Source organism: Chanodichthys erythropterus, chromosome 3, assembly GCF_024489055.1.
Source record: "Chanodichthys erythropterus isolate Z2021 chromosome 3, ASM2448905v1, whole genome shotgun sequence".
Taxonomy (NCBI): domain Eukaryota; kingdom Metazoa; phylum Chordata; class Actinopteri; order Cypriniformes; family Xenocyprididae; genus Chanodichthys; species Chanodichthys erythropterus.
The window spans coordinates 14,823,089-14,842,825 of record NC_090223.1 but is presented as its reverse complement, the minus strand read 5'-3'; the positions used below and the strand labels follow the sequence as shown (position 1 = coordinate 14,842,825).

Here is a 19,737-nt window from a genome sequence, read left to right as displayed (position 1 = left end):
TGGCCAAGATTGTCCTACATCAGACCAGGTCGGCCTCCCTGGTGGCATTGGGGGTGACTTCGTTCCCCTCTAGTGACTGCCTGGGGCTACTTTCGGTTCCCTGACCACATTCCCTTTAAGGGACCACTTTTCCTCGGAAAAGTTGGTCCCAGATGCCTTTAACGGCCTTGGTAGGCTTTCTATGGAAGGCTTTTTTGAGGCTCAGCTTGGGCTGTTGGCTGTAGGGAATGGTGTCACTGACAGCCTTGTGTGACCCGAGGGTGAGTTGCTATCTGGTGTTTCATTCGAAACTGCTTGATGTTTGTCTAGCCATCTTTGGCATGCACTCTCCTTAAGCATGGCGGCATGGGTATATCGTTCCCCAATGCGTGACTGAACGCAGAGTTAAAGTTCCCTTCGAAAGGGAACGTCTCAGGTTATGTATGTAACCATAGTTCCCTGAGAACAGGGATCGAGACTCTGCGTTGCCCTGCCATGCTTCGGGGCTACCTGCTGAACAGTCCCTTAAGACGAAGAGATACTGACTGTTTCTCCAAGCGCTCCTTTTATACTTCTGGGTCGTGCCATATTACGTCATAGGCTGTCGCCGGCCAATAAGGATTGGAGTATACTTTATAATCGATACGGAACTTAATGGGTAACCAGTGTAGAGATGATAAAATTGGTGTTATATGAGCATATTTTCTTGACCTAGTAAGAACTCTAGCAGCTGCATTTTGTACTAATTGTAGCTTGTTTATTGAGGAAGCAGCACAACCAGCTAGTGCATTACAGTAATCTAGTCGAGACGTCATGAATGCATGAACTAACTTTTCTGCATCAGAAACAGTTAACATATTGCGTAGCTTAGCAATGTTTCTGAGGTGGAAGAAGGCTGTTTTTGTAACATATAAAATATGATTTTCAAAGGACAAGTTGCTGTCTAATAAAACACCCAGGACTTTAACTGTCGAGGATGGAGTAACAGTACATCCTTCTAAATCCAAATTAGTCTAAGAGATTCTGTGTACAGGTTTTTGGCCCAATAAGTAATACTTCAGTCTTATCTGAAGTTAATAGAAGAAATTTTAGGCAAAAGCTGACAACATGTTTAATATACATGAGCTGTTGACAATATTCATCTAACTGAGATGAGACGTATACAGAAGTCACCTTTGACTATTGTAAGATATTTCATGTAATATAAAGGGGTCATGACATGTTCACTTATTATGTAATTAATAAAATGGTGACTTAACATGCAAGGGTGTATGTAGATAGAAATGGCTCATTCTAAGGTAATAAAAGAGTAACCATTCATTACGTAAGCTACTTCTAAGCTAACAGCTACTTCTACAGTACTAGTACTTCATAAATTGAAAGCTGTAGTTAACTAACCCAAATGTACCCACTCACTTCATGCTGCTCCAGAATCAGTTGTGTCTTTGGGATGATTGAAGTGAATGTAATTTGATTTCAGTCTCAAGCTGATCTCACAGAGCTTCAGATTAAACATCAGTTTCAGAAGCTTCATCAGTTTCTTAGAGATGAAGAAGAAGCTACAATCACTGCACTGAGGGAGGAAGAGGAGCAGAAGAAGCAGATGATGAAAGAAAAGCTGGAGGAGATTAACAGACACATCTCAGCTCTTTCACACACAATCAGAGACATGGAGGAGATGATGAAAGACAATGATGTCCGCTTTCTGAAGGTCTGATTTCACATCATTGATTGATTGATTGATGATTGATTGAGTTCTTGATGATAAATGGTGTGTTTGTTCTGCAGAAGTTTCCAGTCTCAAAGGAAAGGTGAGTGATCTGCTGGTGTTTCTGGTCTCTCTGCTTCTGATCCAAAACCACTGCAGTTCTGACTCCTGAATGTTCTTCCAGAGTCCAGATCTCACAGCCGGATCCACAGATGACTTCTGGAGCTTTAATTGATGTGTCACGTTACTTGGGCAACCTGCAGTTCAGAGTCTGGAAGAAGATGCAGGACATCATCCAAAACAGTGAGTCTGGAGAAGATCTGTGCCCTTACAGAAACAGTGGAAATGGCATATGGGTTAAGATTAACAAACTTTAGCATTAAAGTAGAGCTACTACACAGCAAAAACTCAAGTGTTAAAATTAACTCTCCTGGTAGTATATGTGACACCACACTCAAGAGTTGTAAAGTGATAAAATAAGAGTGTTAAATGAACACTGGAAAGTGTTAAATTAAGATAATTAAGCAATTGAGTGATGATTGACCATTATTGAAGATACCTGATGTTAACAAGCAGAATCACCAAAAGAGAAAAATCACAAATTTGGTGTTTGCTTTAGTTGGGCTCTTGAACCTTTACTTTTTAATATTACATTTCACAGGCTGATTCTTGATGTCTGTTTGTCTAAATGAAATATTTTTTAACAACTTTTTAAAAAAATCCTTTAGATTATATTGTAAATGTTGGATCTTATGCTGTAGAATCTCAGGGATGTTCAGTGATTCAGGTCAAATAATGATTATGTAATATTAAAATGTCAAGGGAGAAGATCCTGATCTCCATAATGGTGACCTACAATTGTGATTTTCTTCTTTGGTGATTCTACTTGTTGACATCGGGTATCTTCAATAATGGTCCATCATCACTCAATTAATTACTTAATTATCTAATTAACACATTATCTAATTTTCAGTATTCATTTAAGATTCTTATTTTAACACTTTAAAACTCTTGAGTGTGGAGTCACATATACTCCCAGGAGAGTTCATGTAACACTGGAGTTTTTGCTGTGTACACCAAAATGAGTTATAAACAAGAGAAGAAAATGATATTTACATGTACATTGGATACAGCAGATCTCTACAGATATCAAGTGTTTTGTCAGTATCAGTTTCTGTTGACATGGGATGCAAATCTGAAATTTCTCAAGCACGTTTACTATAACAACACTGACAGAGTGATCAGAGGAAAATGTCTAATGTGTTTGATCAATAGGAAGAGTGTAATAATACATAATTTGCGTATGGTTCACTCTTGATCACTATATGAACATCAGAATAAAAGCAGCTGTCAATTTTATCTCATCAGCTCCTCTGATTCTGGATCCAAACACTGCGAATCCACATCTCGTCCTGTCTGATGATCTGACCAGTGTGAGATACAGCTTGAACAGTCAATTGCTTCCTGATAATCCAGAGAGATTTGATGAGTATTCATGTGTTCTGGGTTCAGAGGGTTTTAACTCAGGAACACACTGCTGGGATGTGGAGGTTAAAGAGAGTTTGTACTGGAGTCTTGGAGTAACTACAGCATCAAACCAGAGGAAGGGACTAGTTTTCTTTAATTCTGATGTCTGGTGGGTCCAGTATGGACTAGATGAACGGGTTGGCTTTCCTGTTAAACAGAAGCTTGAGAAGGTGAGAGTTCACCTGGATTATGACAGAGGAACGGTGTCATTCTCTGATCCTGTAACTAACACAAATCTACACACATTCACAACCACTTTCACTGACACAGTCTTTCCTTTCTTCTGGTGTCATGAATTGAAAATTTCACCAGTTACGTTGCATCTGATAGAAGAGATCTGACATGCCTCCTGGAGGTCATAGGCCCAAGTAGGCTCACAGAAATCTGGTCTTTCACAAACCATTAACAACTTGTATTATCCTATTGATGTTAGCCAAAATGTTTGGTGACAAATTCCTTAAACATCAAAGAGACTCCACAGGGGGAGAGCTGACATCATTCACACAGGAGAAGGTTTGATTCTTGAATAAATCATTCTTTTGGGTCAATCCTTTGACACAAGATGCAGAATTAGAGACAACTCTAGGAGCCACTAGACCTGTTACTGAACCAAAGAACCGGTTTGAAATGAATTAATTAAACAACAGGCAGAGTCAGAAGTCAGCGATTCAATCATGTCTGACTCAAAAGAACCAATGAGCCGGTTCAACTGTTTTCCTAGTATTACAGAGGACTTGTTGTCTGTTGTGACTAGTGTTGTCAGAAGTATTGGTACGTCAGTATCAAGTCTGTACTGAAATTTTAAACATGCACCGGGTCAACTTGGTACAATGAGTAGATAGGCAAGATAGGCGGCTGTTTTTAAATGTGCCTGTGCATTTAGTATTTGTGTGGGCACAATAAAAGTATTGAGTGTTTCAATTTACAATGTGTTTTTTGAAGTGTTGAGCATTGTAGAAATGCAATGGCCAATGACAGTAAGTTAGTTAGAATCTGCTCAACGCTGCTAAAAATGCCAGAGTTTATGTTCTACACACTCATGAATCCTTTCATTACAAAGTATAAACAATGTAAGTATAAGATTCATTGTGCAGTGTAGGCAGCTTCATTGATCATAACGGGAGTTTTCACTTAAGTGTATATCTGATCTTACACTTGAAAGTGATTGACAGCTTCAGTGATTATAATGAGAGTGCTCTTTGCTTGCTTTTTTGTACATAACCATTTGTAATTTGAATAAAAGTTGTATTTTTCATGCTGCTGAGTACACATTGCACTATGATAGCCACATTTAATTGTGGGATTGAATCCGAAACTGCAATGACTGACATAATGATAACCATAGCAATAGACAGGAAATAAAAATCTGATACTGTATGCCAAAATAGATGCATGCATCAAGTCTTGGAGTGTGTATACAGATTAATAGACTTTGAATAGTTTTTGAATAGTTTTGAATAGTTCCAATAGGTTTTGCTATGGTAACAAATTACCAAGAATCATGAAATTTTACTGGTGTTGCACAGACTACTAAAGTTTTGGTACTGAATAAAACATTTATAAAACCACAGATCTTTGTTTCTGTGCTATTATTGAATTATTAAAAAATATTTGCAGATGAAAGTCTTGAGATTTAGAATTAGTAGACATTTTACTTTATGATGTTGCTAAAACAAATGAATAACATTCATAATATTAGATCTCACTCTGACTGTCACTTTGGTCTAAATGGAATGAAACCTTTGGTCTACCTTCTCTTGAGACCTTGGGTGCTTCTCAATTGCCCTGTCCAAATACCCACACTTGCGGTCTCGGCCACTTGAGAGCGCATGTACACGACAGGAAGTAAGTGCGCAGGACTGTCCCATGTCTTAAAAATGCCCAAGTGCAGTGCCCTTAATTCACACTAAACCCGCACTTCACTATCGCTTCTGAGCGATATTCGAGGTTAAGAATATCCCATCATGCATTATGTTCGGGAACTCATATGCCCTGGAATCACGAGATGTCAAGGAAAACATACGACTGTAAGTTAATTTAATAATATATTACATATAATTTAATTTAAAATATAAAGTGTTGCTCATTTTATTTATGCAAAGATGAGTGGGCTATGTGTATTTTGTACAATATTTGCAACTGCTTTTTATCACTCAAAGAAGCACCACAGTTTTAAAATAGTGTCTTCTGTGAGTTACATGGTGACTACTGAACAGACATTTAGAAGTGTATTTGTTAAGGAGATTTAACCAATCAATGACAAGCTTATTGGTGATGTTGGAAAAGACACTAGGTGGCGAGCTAGGAAACTTCTTGAACAGTCAGCCAGCGGAGAAAGCAGAACACACAGCATATCGTCCTACACTTTATGTAGGAGTTAAGTCTAATACTTTAAGCTACTGAGTTGTTTGATCCCTGAGTAATTAGGTTGACAAATCTGGCCCGCCAATCATATTCATCTGGCTCGCAGCACCTCAATCTCCCTCCTCCTCTTTTCCTGGCAGCTAAATTTGGTTAGATATCGTGGCCGCAGTGGCGCATGTAGCTGTACAGCTATATACGCACTGTTCGTACCATGCACGCTCCTCTAACTGACCTGAGAAACTGGTTTCTCGGTTAGTAACAACAAATGCAGAACAAATAGCGCTGTTTACACACGGCCCAGTGGATAACGGAACGAAAGCTTAAAGAAGCTGCGTTCATTCTTGTTCACCATTATTAAACAGTGTAAACATTCACTAAATTTAACAAACTGGTCAAAGGATGTACTACAGTAGAGAAATTTCGTCAGAAATTTCTGTAGTAACCAGCCATTCCTAAAAACCGACGTAACTCTTGTCTTGTCGTTGGAACTGGAAAGTCTTTTCGGTAATCTGTGCAAAACCTAAATGTACTTTTGGATTTCTGAACAAGAAGGCAAGGTGAACTCCATGGACTATAGCTAGGTTCAGCCAAGTTGTTTTTTAACAAGTAATCCACCTCAGTCTTCATCACAGAACGCTTGATATTATTCACTCTATAAGCATGTTTCTTAATAGAATGCTGTAACATGAGGTTGAGTCGGCACATCACCAAACAACATAGGAAATTCTTGAATTAATTTCATAATATCCTGTTTCTGTGACTCAAACAAATTATCAACGTTTTTTGGCAAGTTATGTAAAACTTTAGAATTTGAAAGTCTACCACACATTGACAAATCATTACAAAGTGTAACACAATCATCAGTATAACACTCACCAGGAGATGGTAGCAACACCTCATTATTCGCCCAGCAATAACAGCAGTGGCTAAAACCTCAGTAGGAACTGCAACAGGCTTTTATTTTCCCTCCGAAAATTTCTCAGATACCTTTCGAGAACAATATGATTTCAACATGTTAATATGGCATGTTCAAAACTATTGTTTGAGATCAGGCATGCGTATCACAAAATCAGCCTTGCTCAATCTCTTAGATACCTTGTATGGACCAGAAAAACGAGTGGTCAAAACTGAACTAGGTACTATTAACAGTACTAAAACTTTGTCACCAGGTTGAATCTCACGCTTTCTTATTGTACTGTTTCTTCATGCCTACCTGAGCAATTGACAACAATTTTCATGCAAATGAACACGCATTATGCAGTCGTTCTCAGAACCGGCTGACATAATCCAGCACATTTCACTACTTTCAGCGGACCTCATACTGTGTGACTAGAAACTAAGTCTGCAGGACTAAATCCCATTTCTGCAGGACTAAATCCCAATCCACAATTCTTGAGTTGCTTCACAAAATGCAAACAGTACAAATGGTACGTCCCATTCTTTCCAAGAGTTTAGACAATACTTTCTCAACATCGACTTTAACGTCTGATGAAAACGTTCAATAGCACCCTGACTTTCAGGATGATGCGCTTGAGATTCGATGCGTGATGCCCAAGGTTTTCAACACTTGTCTAAAAACATTAGAAAGAAAATTCATCCCCTGATCTGTCTGCACGATTTTTGGCAACCCGAAAGAAAAAATTTAGCAAAGCTGTAATAACAACAGGTGCGGTTATTTTTCTCAATAGAAACAGCTTCCAGAAAACATGTCGCAGAACACATAATTGTTAACTAAAATTGATTACCTGCCTTTGATTTCAGTAAGGGACCAATGCAATCCAAAATTAAGTGTTCGAACAGTTCGCAAATGACAGAAATCGGAACTAACAGAGCTGGTGGAATCTTTTGATTCGGCTCACCCATCACCTGACATTCATGACAAGTACGGCAATACTGAGATACATCTCTCTTCAAACCAGGCCAGAAGAAATGTTTGAGAATGCAGTTATATGTTTTTGTCACACCCAAATGACCTGCTAACTCATGATCATGTGCCAAACTTAACACTTGTTTGCAGTTTTTTCTGGGTTTGGTGGGGTTTTACCGCTGTTTTTGCAAAAACTTCTCCACAGTTGTTGCCCCGCTAACTGACCTGCTTAAAGCTAAAGCACCGTTTGTTTGGTATGAATCCTGCCAAAATGCTTGTGATTGTCACTCGCGTGAACGAGCACCGATTTGCCTGTGATTTCGGGCATTTGTCGGCGATTTCTCAAAACCTGTCGGCGAGCCAAAATCGGGGCTAAAATCGTGCAGTCTGAACTCGGCTTTAAGGGCTCTGAAAACATAGTGGCTGATGCATTGTCTAGGGTGCTGGTATAGAAAATATCATGTTAAGGTTTGTATGGGACTGATCCCTCAGGTTTGTAGTTCTTATTTTGTCTATTCATGTTAGTCTATCCTGTTAAAGTTTTTTTGTTTGTTTGTATTGTATTTCTATAGGTATTGTATGCATACAAGCTTTCTTTAAATATAGAGGCCATTGTAATGATTTCTTTTGTGTGTGTGTGTACCATTAACGAAAACATTTGGTTCCCTGTTCTTAAGGAGGAGGGTGTCATGGCCGCTGTTCTTTGCTCTCTTTTGCAGTGTGTTGTGCTCCCTTTATAGGTGCAATGCAGTACTACGAGGAGTAATCAGGTGGATTGGGTACACCGGTGCACAGGTGTGCCCTATCTAGATAAACATCCTGGCATGCTTTCATGGGCGCGATTTCTCCTTGCGCTGATCCCTGGCCAGGACTGTGGTGTAAACAGACGCTGACATGTGCTTGAGAAGCTTCGTAGCAGAACTCTTTGTGATTGAAAGACTAAAATAAATTTGTTTGTGAAAACGCTGCTCTCGCTGCCTCCTTCTTGTTCCTCCCTACCAGGTGTAACAATTACTATAAGGGAACATGGTTAAATCTGTTTACCTGTGATAAATGATTTATTTGATTTGTTTTCTCCTGTTGATGTATGATTCAAGGAATATCTTGTTTAATGACATACAGTATAGTAATATATGTTGAAGCTATAAAAACATGTTTTGTCTTTAGCAAGCATTTTGCTAAACTTAATTAACCACCTTTTACACAAACGTTGTTACAGCAGCTAAAAGAAATTAAATCCATACACGTAGATGTTAAAATGCAAACTGTCTCTTTATTTTGTTTCAGTCAATAAACACTGCTTCCAATCAGTTTCCTGTGAGCTCTCGTTCTTATACTGTTCTTAAGCATAAAGTTCATACCTTGCAGACAGAACACTTTATCCATAATCCATATCAACACGCAAGCAATCATCTGTGCAGTAAAACAATGTATGGCTTTGCACGGTTAGCACGGTCAAAAACTGTTTGCCTCCCAGCCACCAAACACACCTGTTGTCTCGTTAACCCGTGCTCTAAATATACAGCCACATTAGAGTGACACCCAATGGACAAAACATGAACTGCATTAAAATAGCTCCTACAGGATTACTTCACTTTCAAATTAAAATTTCCTGATAATTTACTCACCCCCATGTCATCCAAGATGTTTTCTTCAGTCAAAAAGAAATTAAGGTTTTTGATGAAAACATTCCAGGATTTTTCTCCATATAGTGGACTTCAATGGAGCCCAAACGGTTGAAGGTCAAAATTACAGTTTCAGTGCAGCTTCAAAGAGCTTTAAACGATACCAGACGAGGAATAAGAGTCTTATCTAGAGAAACCTCACTCATTTTTGATGTAAATGTAAATGTATATGCTTTATATAAACAAATGATCGCCTTGCACGTGCTTCCACTAAAACCGCACTTCTGTATTCTTCAAAAAGCTTACGCTGTATGTCCTACACCTTCCCTATTCTATTTACGGAATAAACGCAGCGCCAGTCCTGTTTTTTCCGTAAGTAGAATAGGGAAGGCTTAGGACATAAACCAGCTAATCAAGGTCTTACTAGGGAAACTAGAAACTTTCAGGCAGGTGTGTTTAGGAAAGCTGGATTGTTATTAATGTTATTAATGAAGCTTTTAATCAGTGTAAACCAAATGTCAAAATAATTTGAAGATTTTTAAAAGGTACATGATCATATTAATTGAAAGTTTAATGACATTTGTAGTATTTCAGTTTACATTAAATAACTGTTTAATAGGTTCATTAGTTAACAAGCACATTATAATATTTCTAGCTGTGTGAGTATATTAACTAATAATCTGTTAAGTATTATAAAATTATAATTAATAACATATTATGCATATACATTATAGTTAATTGTGATTAATGATTTGTAGATTATAGATTACACTTTCATGAGAACATTTGCATAGGTTTAAAAGGATAGTTCACCCAAAAATGAACACAAAGGAAGATATTTTGAAGAAAGTTTGTAACCAGGCCGCTTTGGGGCACCATTGACTTCCATAGTGGGAAAAAAATACTGTAGAAGTCAATGGTGCCCCAGAACTGTTCAGTTTAACACATTCTTCAAAATATCTTCCTTTGTGTTCAACAGAACAAAGAAAATTATACAGATTTTGAACAACTTGAGGGTGAGTAAATGATGACAGAATTTTCATTTTTGGGTGAACTATCCCATTAAGCTGCTATTGTTGCATTTACATCATTTTGACCTGAAGGTGTCACCAATGTACAGTGTCTCAAGTAAAATCCATCAGTGCATATTTACACAATTCATATGTTGTACTTGCTGAACAGCCTCTCATCGTTTCTTCTCCCCCAACAAACACAGTCAGTTCAGATGATTAAACACTTTCTCTTTTTTTTCTTCACTGAAGACGGATACAGAACCAAATGGATGGCTTTATCGAACACTGTCTTAATGCCAACCTGCTTTAAGGCTGAGCACTCCAGGTACTTTACAGCTCCTATTGCTTTGCCCATAGCCAGGCCTTGATGGTGGGTGACGGCTGTTAGCTTTTTCTCTTTCAGTTTTTCAGTGGTATCCTTGTCATCTCTCAGATCAAGCTTAGTCCCAACTAAAATTATTGGAGCATTGGGGCAATGATGTCTGACCTCTGGATACCACCTTTCACAGACTTTCCCAAATGAAGCTGGGCTCACAACAGAGAAACAGATCAAGAACACATCTGTGTGAGGATAGGAAAGTACTCGAATCCTGTCATATTCCTCCTGCCATGCTGTATCCCACAGTCTCAGGTTCACTGGATTCCCATCAAATATCACATTAACGGAATAATCATCATACACAGTGGGAGTAATCTCCTCTGGAAAAGCATTGGTGATGTAGCTGATGAGAAGGCATGATTTTCCTATAGCTCCATCCCCGACAACCATACACTTTATGGTCTTCATCTGTGGTTCAGTCACTTAGTACATTATCCTGTTAACTTTATATGAATTAATCAATAAAAGCTGCTCAGACCAGGATAATCCACCCTCGCAATTTAATAACACAGCAGTTCCACAAAGAAAAGAGGTGCAGAGTCAATAAATGTCAAAGGAAGGTGTAAACTTTAACACAGACACAACAGTGTAAAGTTAACTGGCCTGACTGATTGCATTCCAAAGCATTTGGGGCTGTGCAAGCTTATAAAAAAAGTAACCACCTAAAAATATCAGATTTCAAATTAGGTCAGAAGGCTCAGAGAGTGACCATATATTAGAAAATAAAATGTTATTTTTTTGTTTCTATAGATGCTAGTTTTATAAAAATATGAAGTCAGTTGGGTAAGGACTCAGCTGACAAATTTATTTTCTAAAAATGTTTTTCAAACATTCTATTTTGGAAAGATTAAATGTCCAGTTTTGTTAATGTTTGTGGAATATTTTTTAAAGGTTAGTATGATGTTCCTGACACATTCTGTTGAATTATTGTTTTTTTAACAACAACCCCCCCACCCAACCCATTATTTAAAAGCTTATGTTATTTAAAACTAATTAATATTATGACTATCAAAATAGAAAAAAAGTGCAATATATAAATTACACAGTTTCTTGAGTCGTCTTTTTTTAATCAACAGATGTGTGCTCTCATGTGTTTATTTTAAATGCATTTTGTTAACTTCATCCTGACGTTCCTGTCTGACCTGTTTAAACAAACCCAAAGGTTTGACTCACTTCAAAATTTCTGAACAAAACCTTTTTTGTCATTCTCTTTTTCTGGACAAGATCAAAGGAAGAGAAGAACGGAGATAAATGCTTTAAAAGTTTGTTTCTGAACAGACAGCAAATCTTTGTGATTATTTGCTTATTCATTTTTGAAGCCATCATTCAGAAACTTAGAGTAAATTGAATCATGGTACAGTACCAACAAAGCCAGATAGGACTGGTTTGGTTTTGTCAACTCAAAACTAATCCTTTAGTTTGTTCAACTACCATCATTACATTTACATTTATGCATTTGGCAGATGCTTTTATCCAAAGCGACTTACATTTCATTATGTAATGTACATTCTATACATTTGTATTTGAGTATGTGCAATCCCTGGGATCGAACCCATGACCTCGGCATTGCTAGTGCCACGCTCTAACCACTGAGCTACAGGAAAGCCTGTACATGGTACAGGCCCCTGGTGTTTTTAATCTGTGTTTTTGTCCACTTTCAACCACTTCTGTTCTGATTTTGTAAAGGGGAGGGTCTATGGGTGGGTAATGTAGGGTTATTTTTAGATTTCAATCTAATGGATAAAATAAGTTTGTGCAATTTACATATGAAAGTTCCCGCAGACAATGGAAAAACATACAGAGAGCATCAGTTTTCGTTTCTGCCCTGACAGCCACAAGACTGAACACTGTGAGTGCATGTTAGATATAAGGAATGGTGAGAGAACATTGTGGTTGGTACGTTTTTCATCTTCAAACCAAACTTCAGTCTTCCAACAAGGTTTACACCATCAGGCTAGCGTGCTTACACATTAAGTCAGTAGGCAAAGAGTAGGCTTTTGCAGTCTTTTGTGGTCTTAGCAATCCGGTCTAATGTGTTTTCAACTTCCTCTGGAAGTGGTCAAAAGTGGACAAGCTCAAAACGGTTTAGACTGTTTATACCTGTACTTAGCGTTGTCCACTTGTGATCCAATCAACCAAAATGCATCTTAATACCAGGTGTAAACAGGGCAATTCGTATTAAGTTTACAAAATCGAACTGTTTGCATAAAACAAAACCTCCAGTTTCTAGGTGCTTTGGCAGTGGGCTGGACTAACAGGCAAGTGGCAACTCAATTACCTAGTGCTAACTCACCTTTCACGCTCCCCACATTCAACAATTAATTTTAGGCAAAAGCAGACAATGTGATTAATATACATGAGCTGTTGACAATATTCATCTACCCATTTTTGACTATTTCAAGATATTTAATGTAATATAAAGGGGTCATGACATAGATTTTTTTTTATGTTCCTTGAGGTTCACTTATTATATAATTAATAAAATGGAGACTTAACATGTCAGGGTGTTTGTAGATAGAAATGGCTCATTCTAAGGTAATAAAAACATAACCATTCATTATGTAAGGTCTTTATATACCACTGAAAACATAATAATGTATATTTTATTGCATTTCTGTCAATAGATCCTCCTAAATTTTACAAAGTGCACCTTTAACGCTAGTTTTGTGAGGAGAGGCTGAGGGGATTATCTGTATCTGTACTCTAAAGAGTCAGAACAGCTACTTTTACAGTACTAGTACTTCATAAAGTGAAAGTTGTAGTTAACTAACCCACATTTACCCTCTCACTCTTCATGCTGCTCCAGAATCAGTTGTGTCTTTTGAGATGATTGAAGTGAATGTGGTTTGATTTCAGTCTCAAGCTGATCACACAGAGCTTCAGATTAAACATCAGTTTCAGAAGCTTCATCAGTTTCTCAGAGATGAAGAAGAAGCTACAATCACTGCACTGAGGGAGGAAGAGGAGCAGAAGAAGCAGATGATGAAGGAAAAGCTGGAGGAGATTAACAAACACATCTCAGCTCTTTCACACACAATCAGAGACATGGAGGAGATGATGAAAGACAATGACGTCTGCTTTCTGAAGGCCTGATTTCACATCATTGATTGATTGATGATTGATTGAGTTCTTGATGATAAATGGTGTGTTTGTTCTGCAGAAGTTTCCAGTCTCAATTGAAAGGTGAGTGATCTGCTGGTGTCTCTGGTCTCTCTGATTCTGATCCAAAGCCACTGCAGTTCTGACTCCTGAATGTTCTTCCAGAGTCCAGATCTCACAGCCGGATCCACAGATGGATTCTGGAGCTTTGATTCATGTGTCACGTTACTTGGGCAACCTGCAGTTCAGAGTCTGGAAGAAGATGCAGGACGTCGTCCAAAACAGTGAGTCTGGAGAAGATCTGTGCTATTACAGATACAGTGGAAATGACATATGGGTTAAGATTGACAAAGTTTAGCATTATAGATGAGCTACTACACAGCAAAAACTCCAGTGTTAAAATTAACTCTCCTGGGAGTTTATGTGATACCACACTCAAGAGTTGCAAAGTGAGAAAATAAGAGCTAACGTGTTAAATTAAGATTAACTAAGCGATTGAGTGATTATTGGCTGTTACAATTCAGTTACAACAGCCCAGAAATATTCTAATATTAAAATGTCAATGGACAAGATCCTAATCTCCATAATGGTGACTTACAATTGTGATTTTCTTCTTTGGTGATTCTGCTTGTTGACATCAGGTATCTTCAATAATGGTCAATCATCACTCACTTAATTACTAATTACTAATTACACATTCGTTTGGTTCATTTGGTCCGGACCAAAGAAGAAAAAAAAAACCATTTAGTCCTGGTCCGATTAGCGTTCAGATTAGCAATTTTATCACCGAACCTAAAGATACTGAACCTTAAGGCATAGGGATACATTCACAATGTGATTGGTCAGATTTTTTGATGTATTGCCTATTTTGAGACGGAACTTACCGAACATCCAAAACAATGCTGTGTGCTGAGGTAAACGAGCTTGTGTGTGCGTAGCCTGCATGTGATAGTATTTTGGCCAGCTGGGAACTCGTGAATAGCTTACAAAATGTGTAAAGTAGTCAAAACAGTGGCGGGAATCCATCCGTTACACACACAAACAATCTGCTGCGTGGAGACGCGCATCTGATGCCTGAGATGGGCAAACTCGCGACTATGACAAGAAAAACCGACATGCGTGAGGATTCTGTCCTTTTTAGGGTCTCGTCTTCCTGTTTTTGGTTCATTTACATGTATTTGGTCCATGTTGCGTTCATATATCATTCAAACCGCACCAGAGTTCGTTTGGAAGCGGACCGAGACCCATCTTTTCAGCGGTCTCAGTCCGCTTGTTTGGTGAACACCAGGTTTCGGATGGCAGCGTTCACATATGTTCAAACGAACCGCACTAACCGAGCAATCGCACCAGGGTTCGTTTTAATCGAACCAAACATGCCAAGTGTGAACGCACCCTAAGACTCTTATTTTAACACTTTACATCTCTCGAGTGTGGTGTTACATATACTCCCAGGAGAGTTAAATTAACACTGTTTTTGCTGTGTGCTGTGTGCTTTGTGAAAATTCTCAAGCACATTTACTATAACACTGACAGAGTGATCAGACGAAAATGTCTGATGTGTTTGATCAATAGGACGAGTGTCATAATTCATAATTTGCGTACGGTTCACTCTTGATCATTATATGAACATCAGAATAAAAGCAGCTGTTGATTGTGTCTCATCAGCTCCTGTGATCCTGGATCCAAACACTGCAAATCCACATCTCATCCTGTCTGATGATCTGACTGGTGTGAGATACAGCTTGAACAGTCAACTGCTACCTGATAATCCAGAGAGATTTGATGAGTATTCATGTGTTCTGGGTTCAGAGGGTTTTAACTCAGGAACACACTGCTGGGATGTGGAGGTTAAAGAGAGTTTGTACTGGAGTCTTGGAGTAACTACAGCATCAAACCAGAGGAAGGGACTAGTTTTCTTTAATTCTGATGTCTGGTGGGTGCAGTATGGACTAGATGAAAGGGTTGGTTTTCCTGTTAAACAGAAGCTTGAGAAGGTGAGAGTTAACCTGGACTATGACAGAGGAATGGTGTCATTCTCTGATCCTGTAACTAACACAAATCTGCACACATTCACAACCACCTTTACTGACACAGTCTTTCCTTTCTTCTGGTGTCATGAATTGAAAATTTTACCAGTTACATTGCATCTGATAGAAGAGATCTGACATACCTCCTGGAGGTCATAGGCCCAAGCAGGCTCACAGAAATCTGGTCTTCCACAAACCATTAACAACTTGTATTCTCCTATTGATGTTGGCCAAAATGTTTGGTGACATATTCCTTAAACATCAAAGAGACTCCACAGGGGGAGACCTGACATCATCCCCACAAGGAGAAGACCTGATTCTTGAACAATTTGCAATTTCAATTTGCAGCTGGGAATTTGCTGAGCTGGTTCAAAAAAACAAAATGAATCAAAGTTTAGTTGTGTGTTGATGACACAAGATGTAGAATTAGAGACAACTCTAGGAGCCACTAGACCTGTTACTGAACCAAAGAACCGCTTCGAAATGAATGAATTAAACCAACAGGCAGATTCAGAAGTCAGCGATTCAATCATGTCTGACTCAATAGAACCAATGAGCCGGTTCAACTGTTTTCCTAGTATTACAGAGGACTTGTCGTCTGTTGTGACTAGTGTCGTCAGAAGTATTGGTACTTCAGTATCAAGTCTGTACTGAAATTTTAAACATGTACCGGGTCAACTTGGTACAATGAGTAAATAGGCAAGATAGGCGGTTGTTTTTAAATGTGCCTGTGCATTTAGTATTTGTGTGGGCACAAGAAAAGTAATCAGTGTTTCTATTTACAATGTGTTTTTTGAAGTGTTGAGCATTTTAGAAATGCAATGGCCAATGAGACATGTTTAAGTTTAAGTTAGTCAGAATCTGCTCAACGCTGCTAAAAATGCCAGAGTTTATGTTCTACCCACTTATGAGTCCTTTCATTACAAAGTATAAACACAATGTAAGTATAAGATTCATTGTGCAGTGTAGGCAGCTTCATTGATCATAACGGGAGTTTTCACATAAGTGTAGAACTCTGATCTTACACTCGAAACTTAAGTGATTGACAGCTTCAGTGATTAATGGGAGTGCTCTTTGCTTGCTTTCTGTATAACCCATTTGTAAATTGAAGAAAAGTTGTATTTTTCATGCTGCTGAGTACACATTGCACTGTGATAACCACAATTAATTGTGGGATTGAATCCAAAACTGCAATGACTGACATAGTGATAACCATAGCAATAAACAGGAAATAAAAATCTGATACTGTATGCCAAAATAGATATATGCATCAAGTCTTGGAGTGTATATACAGATTAATAGACTTTCCACTTGTTTTATGTAATGTTTCTGTTTTTTGTTTTTTTTTTACTTGACCTTTTTAAAGGAATGTTTACTCAATCTATATCTGAAGGCCACATGCTGTTTTAATGTACTACTTATTATTATCATTAATAATTAACTCATTTATTTAACATTTTTTTTTTTTTTTTTTTTTTTTAAATATTTGAATAGTTCCAGTAGGTTTTGCTATGGTACCAAAATACCAAGAATCATGAAACTGTACTGGTGTTGCACAGACTGCTGAAGTTTTGGTCCTGAATAAAACATTTCTAAAACCACAGATCTTTGTTTCTGTGCTATTTTTGAATTATTAAAACATATTTGCAGATGAAGGTCTTGAGACTTAGAATTAGTAGACATTTTACTTTATGATATTACCAAAACAAATTAATAACATTCGTAACATTAGATCTCACTCTGACTGTCACTTTGGTCTAAATAAATTGAAACCTTTGTTATGCCTTCTCTCAAGACCTTATGTGAACAAAGTCATGCCCATTAATCCGGAGGTGGAGCTTTCCGCACTATAAAAGTGGGATGAACTTCCATCCTCTTATCTTTCTCGCCTTAGAGACCAGGTACAGGTTGGAAAACTGAATTAAAAATCGATTATCTCACATTCAATTCATCATTTAAGTGGTGCAGGTGCCTTGTGTCCCTGAGAATTTTGGTGATTTTATTGCATTATATTTTAGCTTGCTAGTATGCTAGCTATACAGTGTTGGTGGTACTTCTGTTTTTCTTTCAGATATCCATCAATGAAAAAAAAAATGTAAACATAATTCTATTACAAAGTTTGGTGAGTATTAAAGGGATAGTTCACCCAAAAATGAAAATTATTCCATGATTTACTCATACTCAAGCCATGCTTATGACTATCTTCTTTCAGACAAACACAATCAGAGATATATTTAAAAATATCCTCAGTCCTCCAAGGTTGGTAATAGTTGTCAATGACTGTCCAAATTTTGAAGACAAAATAAACAACAACAAAAAAATGAATCTATAGGCCCAAATACTCTCCTCCCATAAATTTTGCATCTGAAAGGGAAACTCCTACAAATGCATATGCAATAAGTTCAGCCACAAAAATAACTGACCAAACAATCATCACTCAGTTAACCACATAATTATCCAATATTTAACTCTAACAGTGCTTCAGTGTCACTTTTAACACACTTCTGGTGGACCCTATATGAACACAGAACGCTATTAATTTAAGATGGGGGATTTTCTTGTGCAGGTTCCCTTTTAGTCGGTCGAGTTCGACGTTACATCAGATAATTCTGATGAATGGGGCTTTCGGGCGAAACCAAGACGTTACTTTACTTCCTGAATAAGCGCGCAGTACATGCTGCACCCCAATTTGCCTACTTATACTACAGCCTAAAAGTATGCACTTTTTTTGTGTGAAGAAAAAGTACATACTTTTTAGTGTGTAGCAGAAGAGTATTCAAGCTTTGTGACATACAATCAAGTTATAAAATTGCATCTTTAACGGATGCTCTGTTGCATAGTTACATGCATTCTGTCACCGTAAACTGACCTGTCAATCATCTTGTCACAATTAACATCCTCTACATTTGGCACACTCTTTTCAACATACTATGCTTTGGGACACATTTATTCTAATTTCACATACTATTTAGGATGGATGGTATGCATGTTGGGATGCAGGGCCGGTTTCTTTCACATTCATGAGAATCGCGACACAGTTCCAGTGCAACCAACCTCCTACAGGAGGTCTGTTGTTTTCGTCTGCTAAATTTAACATATACGCCCTCATATTTGTTCAGGAGTTTGATGATGCAGAGTGTTTGTCTTTCATTGGTCGCCAGTGAATTAAAGCAAGTACACCTGGCTGCAGCCTGCAGAACAGGACAAGGCTGCACGTGTCGCTCCGCCCCATGCCTACTCTGATTGGCTTGATCATTTTTCATAGGCATACATGATAGGAAATATGTTCGTAGTCTATGTTGGATGGAGTATATCTCATTCAAATCTATATGATCTGGAAAAGCTGTGCAGTTTCATAAAGCCTTTATTATAATGCACGGAAGATCCACGTTGTCAACAAATGGAATATAAGCAGATGATATGAGCAGATATTCAATACGCAAATAGCTCTTGTGGCGGGCTGAAAAGAATGTGTAATCTTTAACACCATAATTTCTCAACCGCTATATATCACATACCTTTACTTGATTTATGAAGTCGTTAAACAACTTTGAAGAAGCCAGGTCAGATGAAGATTTTGTGGACCTATCAAGTGAGGGGTTATGGACCGCATTGAAGTCGCCCCCTATAACAAGGTGATAGTCATTATGACTCTGTATGTTATGGATGAGATGCTGGTAAAATGCATTACCATATTAGTTGGAGCATACACTGAGACAAAGGCGCATTTGATATTGGTCCAAGTACATGGGTAATACGACCATCCGCATCACCCTTCGAACTATGTATGGAAAAGGGAAGGCGCCGGACAACCAATATCAACACCATCTTATTTTTCTTTACAGATGAAGAAAATGAGGCTATTTTAAAATGTCAATGATGTCAATGTTCTGAAAATGATATACGTCACAGGCTTTTAAATGAGATTCCTGTATTAATGCAACAGGCACGTTTAGATCTTAAATAATCCATTTAGTTCTCTTAACAGCGCCGTTTAAACCATTGACATTCCAAGATACTATATTGAGAGCCATGTTTAACAACTTTGTCTGTATATGTGGCCAGTATAGTTGATCACTCAAGTGGAAGAACTGACTCGGCATACCGGTTCACCGATGTGATGCTCGGTATAGTCGCTGCGTTTGACGA

The 19,737-nt window shown here is 38.0% G+C and overlaps 1 protein-coding gene and 1 pseudogene across 1 annotated transcript; one reads left to right on the top strand and one right to left on the bottom strand.

The window, feature by feature from the left end:
• The first annotated feature begins 227 nt into the window (after nt 1-227).
• LOC137003633 (E3 ubiquitin-protein ligase TRIM35-like) lies at nt 228-18,752 on the top strand. The gene is made up of 6 exons (XM_067363849.1): nt 228-260; nt 1,460-1,690; nt 13,623-13,645; nt 13,727-13,845; nt 15,227-15,555; nt 18,708-18,752. Exons 1-6 carry the CDS (start codon nt 228-230, stop codon nt 18,750-18,752), a joined length of 780 nt encoding a protein of 259 aa, XP_067219950.1.
• Nucleotides 10,292-10,870, bottom strand: LOC137017150 (ras-related C3 botulinum toxin substrate 1 pseudogene; annotated as a pseudogene).
• Nucleotides 18,753-19,737: the final 985 nt, after the last annotated feature.

Coding starts and splice junctions, on each gene's coding strand:
- LOC137003633 (XM_067363849.1), top strand. CDS start 228: ATGGTGTCACTGACAGCCTTGTGTGACCCGAGG. Junction 13,646..13,726: donor TTTCCAGTCTCAATTGAAAG/GTGAGTGATCTG, acceptor ATGTTCTTCCAG/AGTCCAGATCTCACAGCCGG. Junction 15,556..18,707: donor TTAAACAGAAGCTTGAGAAG/GTGAGAGTTAAC, acceptor ATATTTGTTCAG/GAGTTTGATGATGCAGAGTG.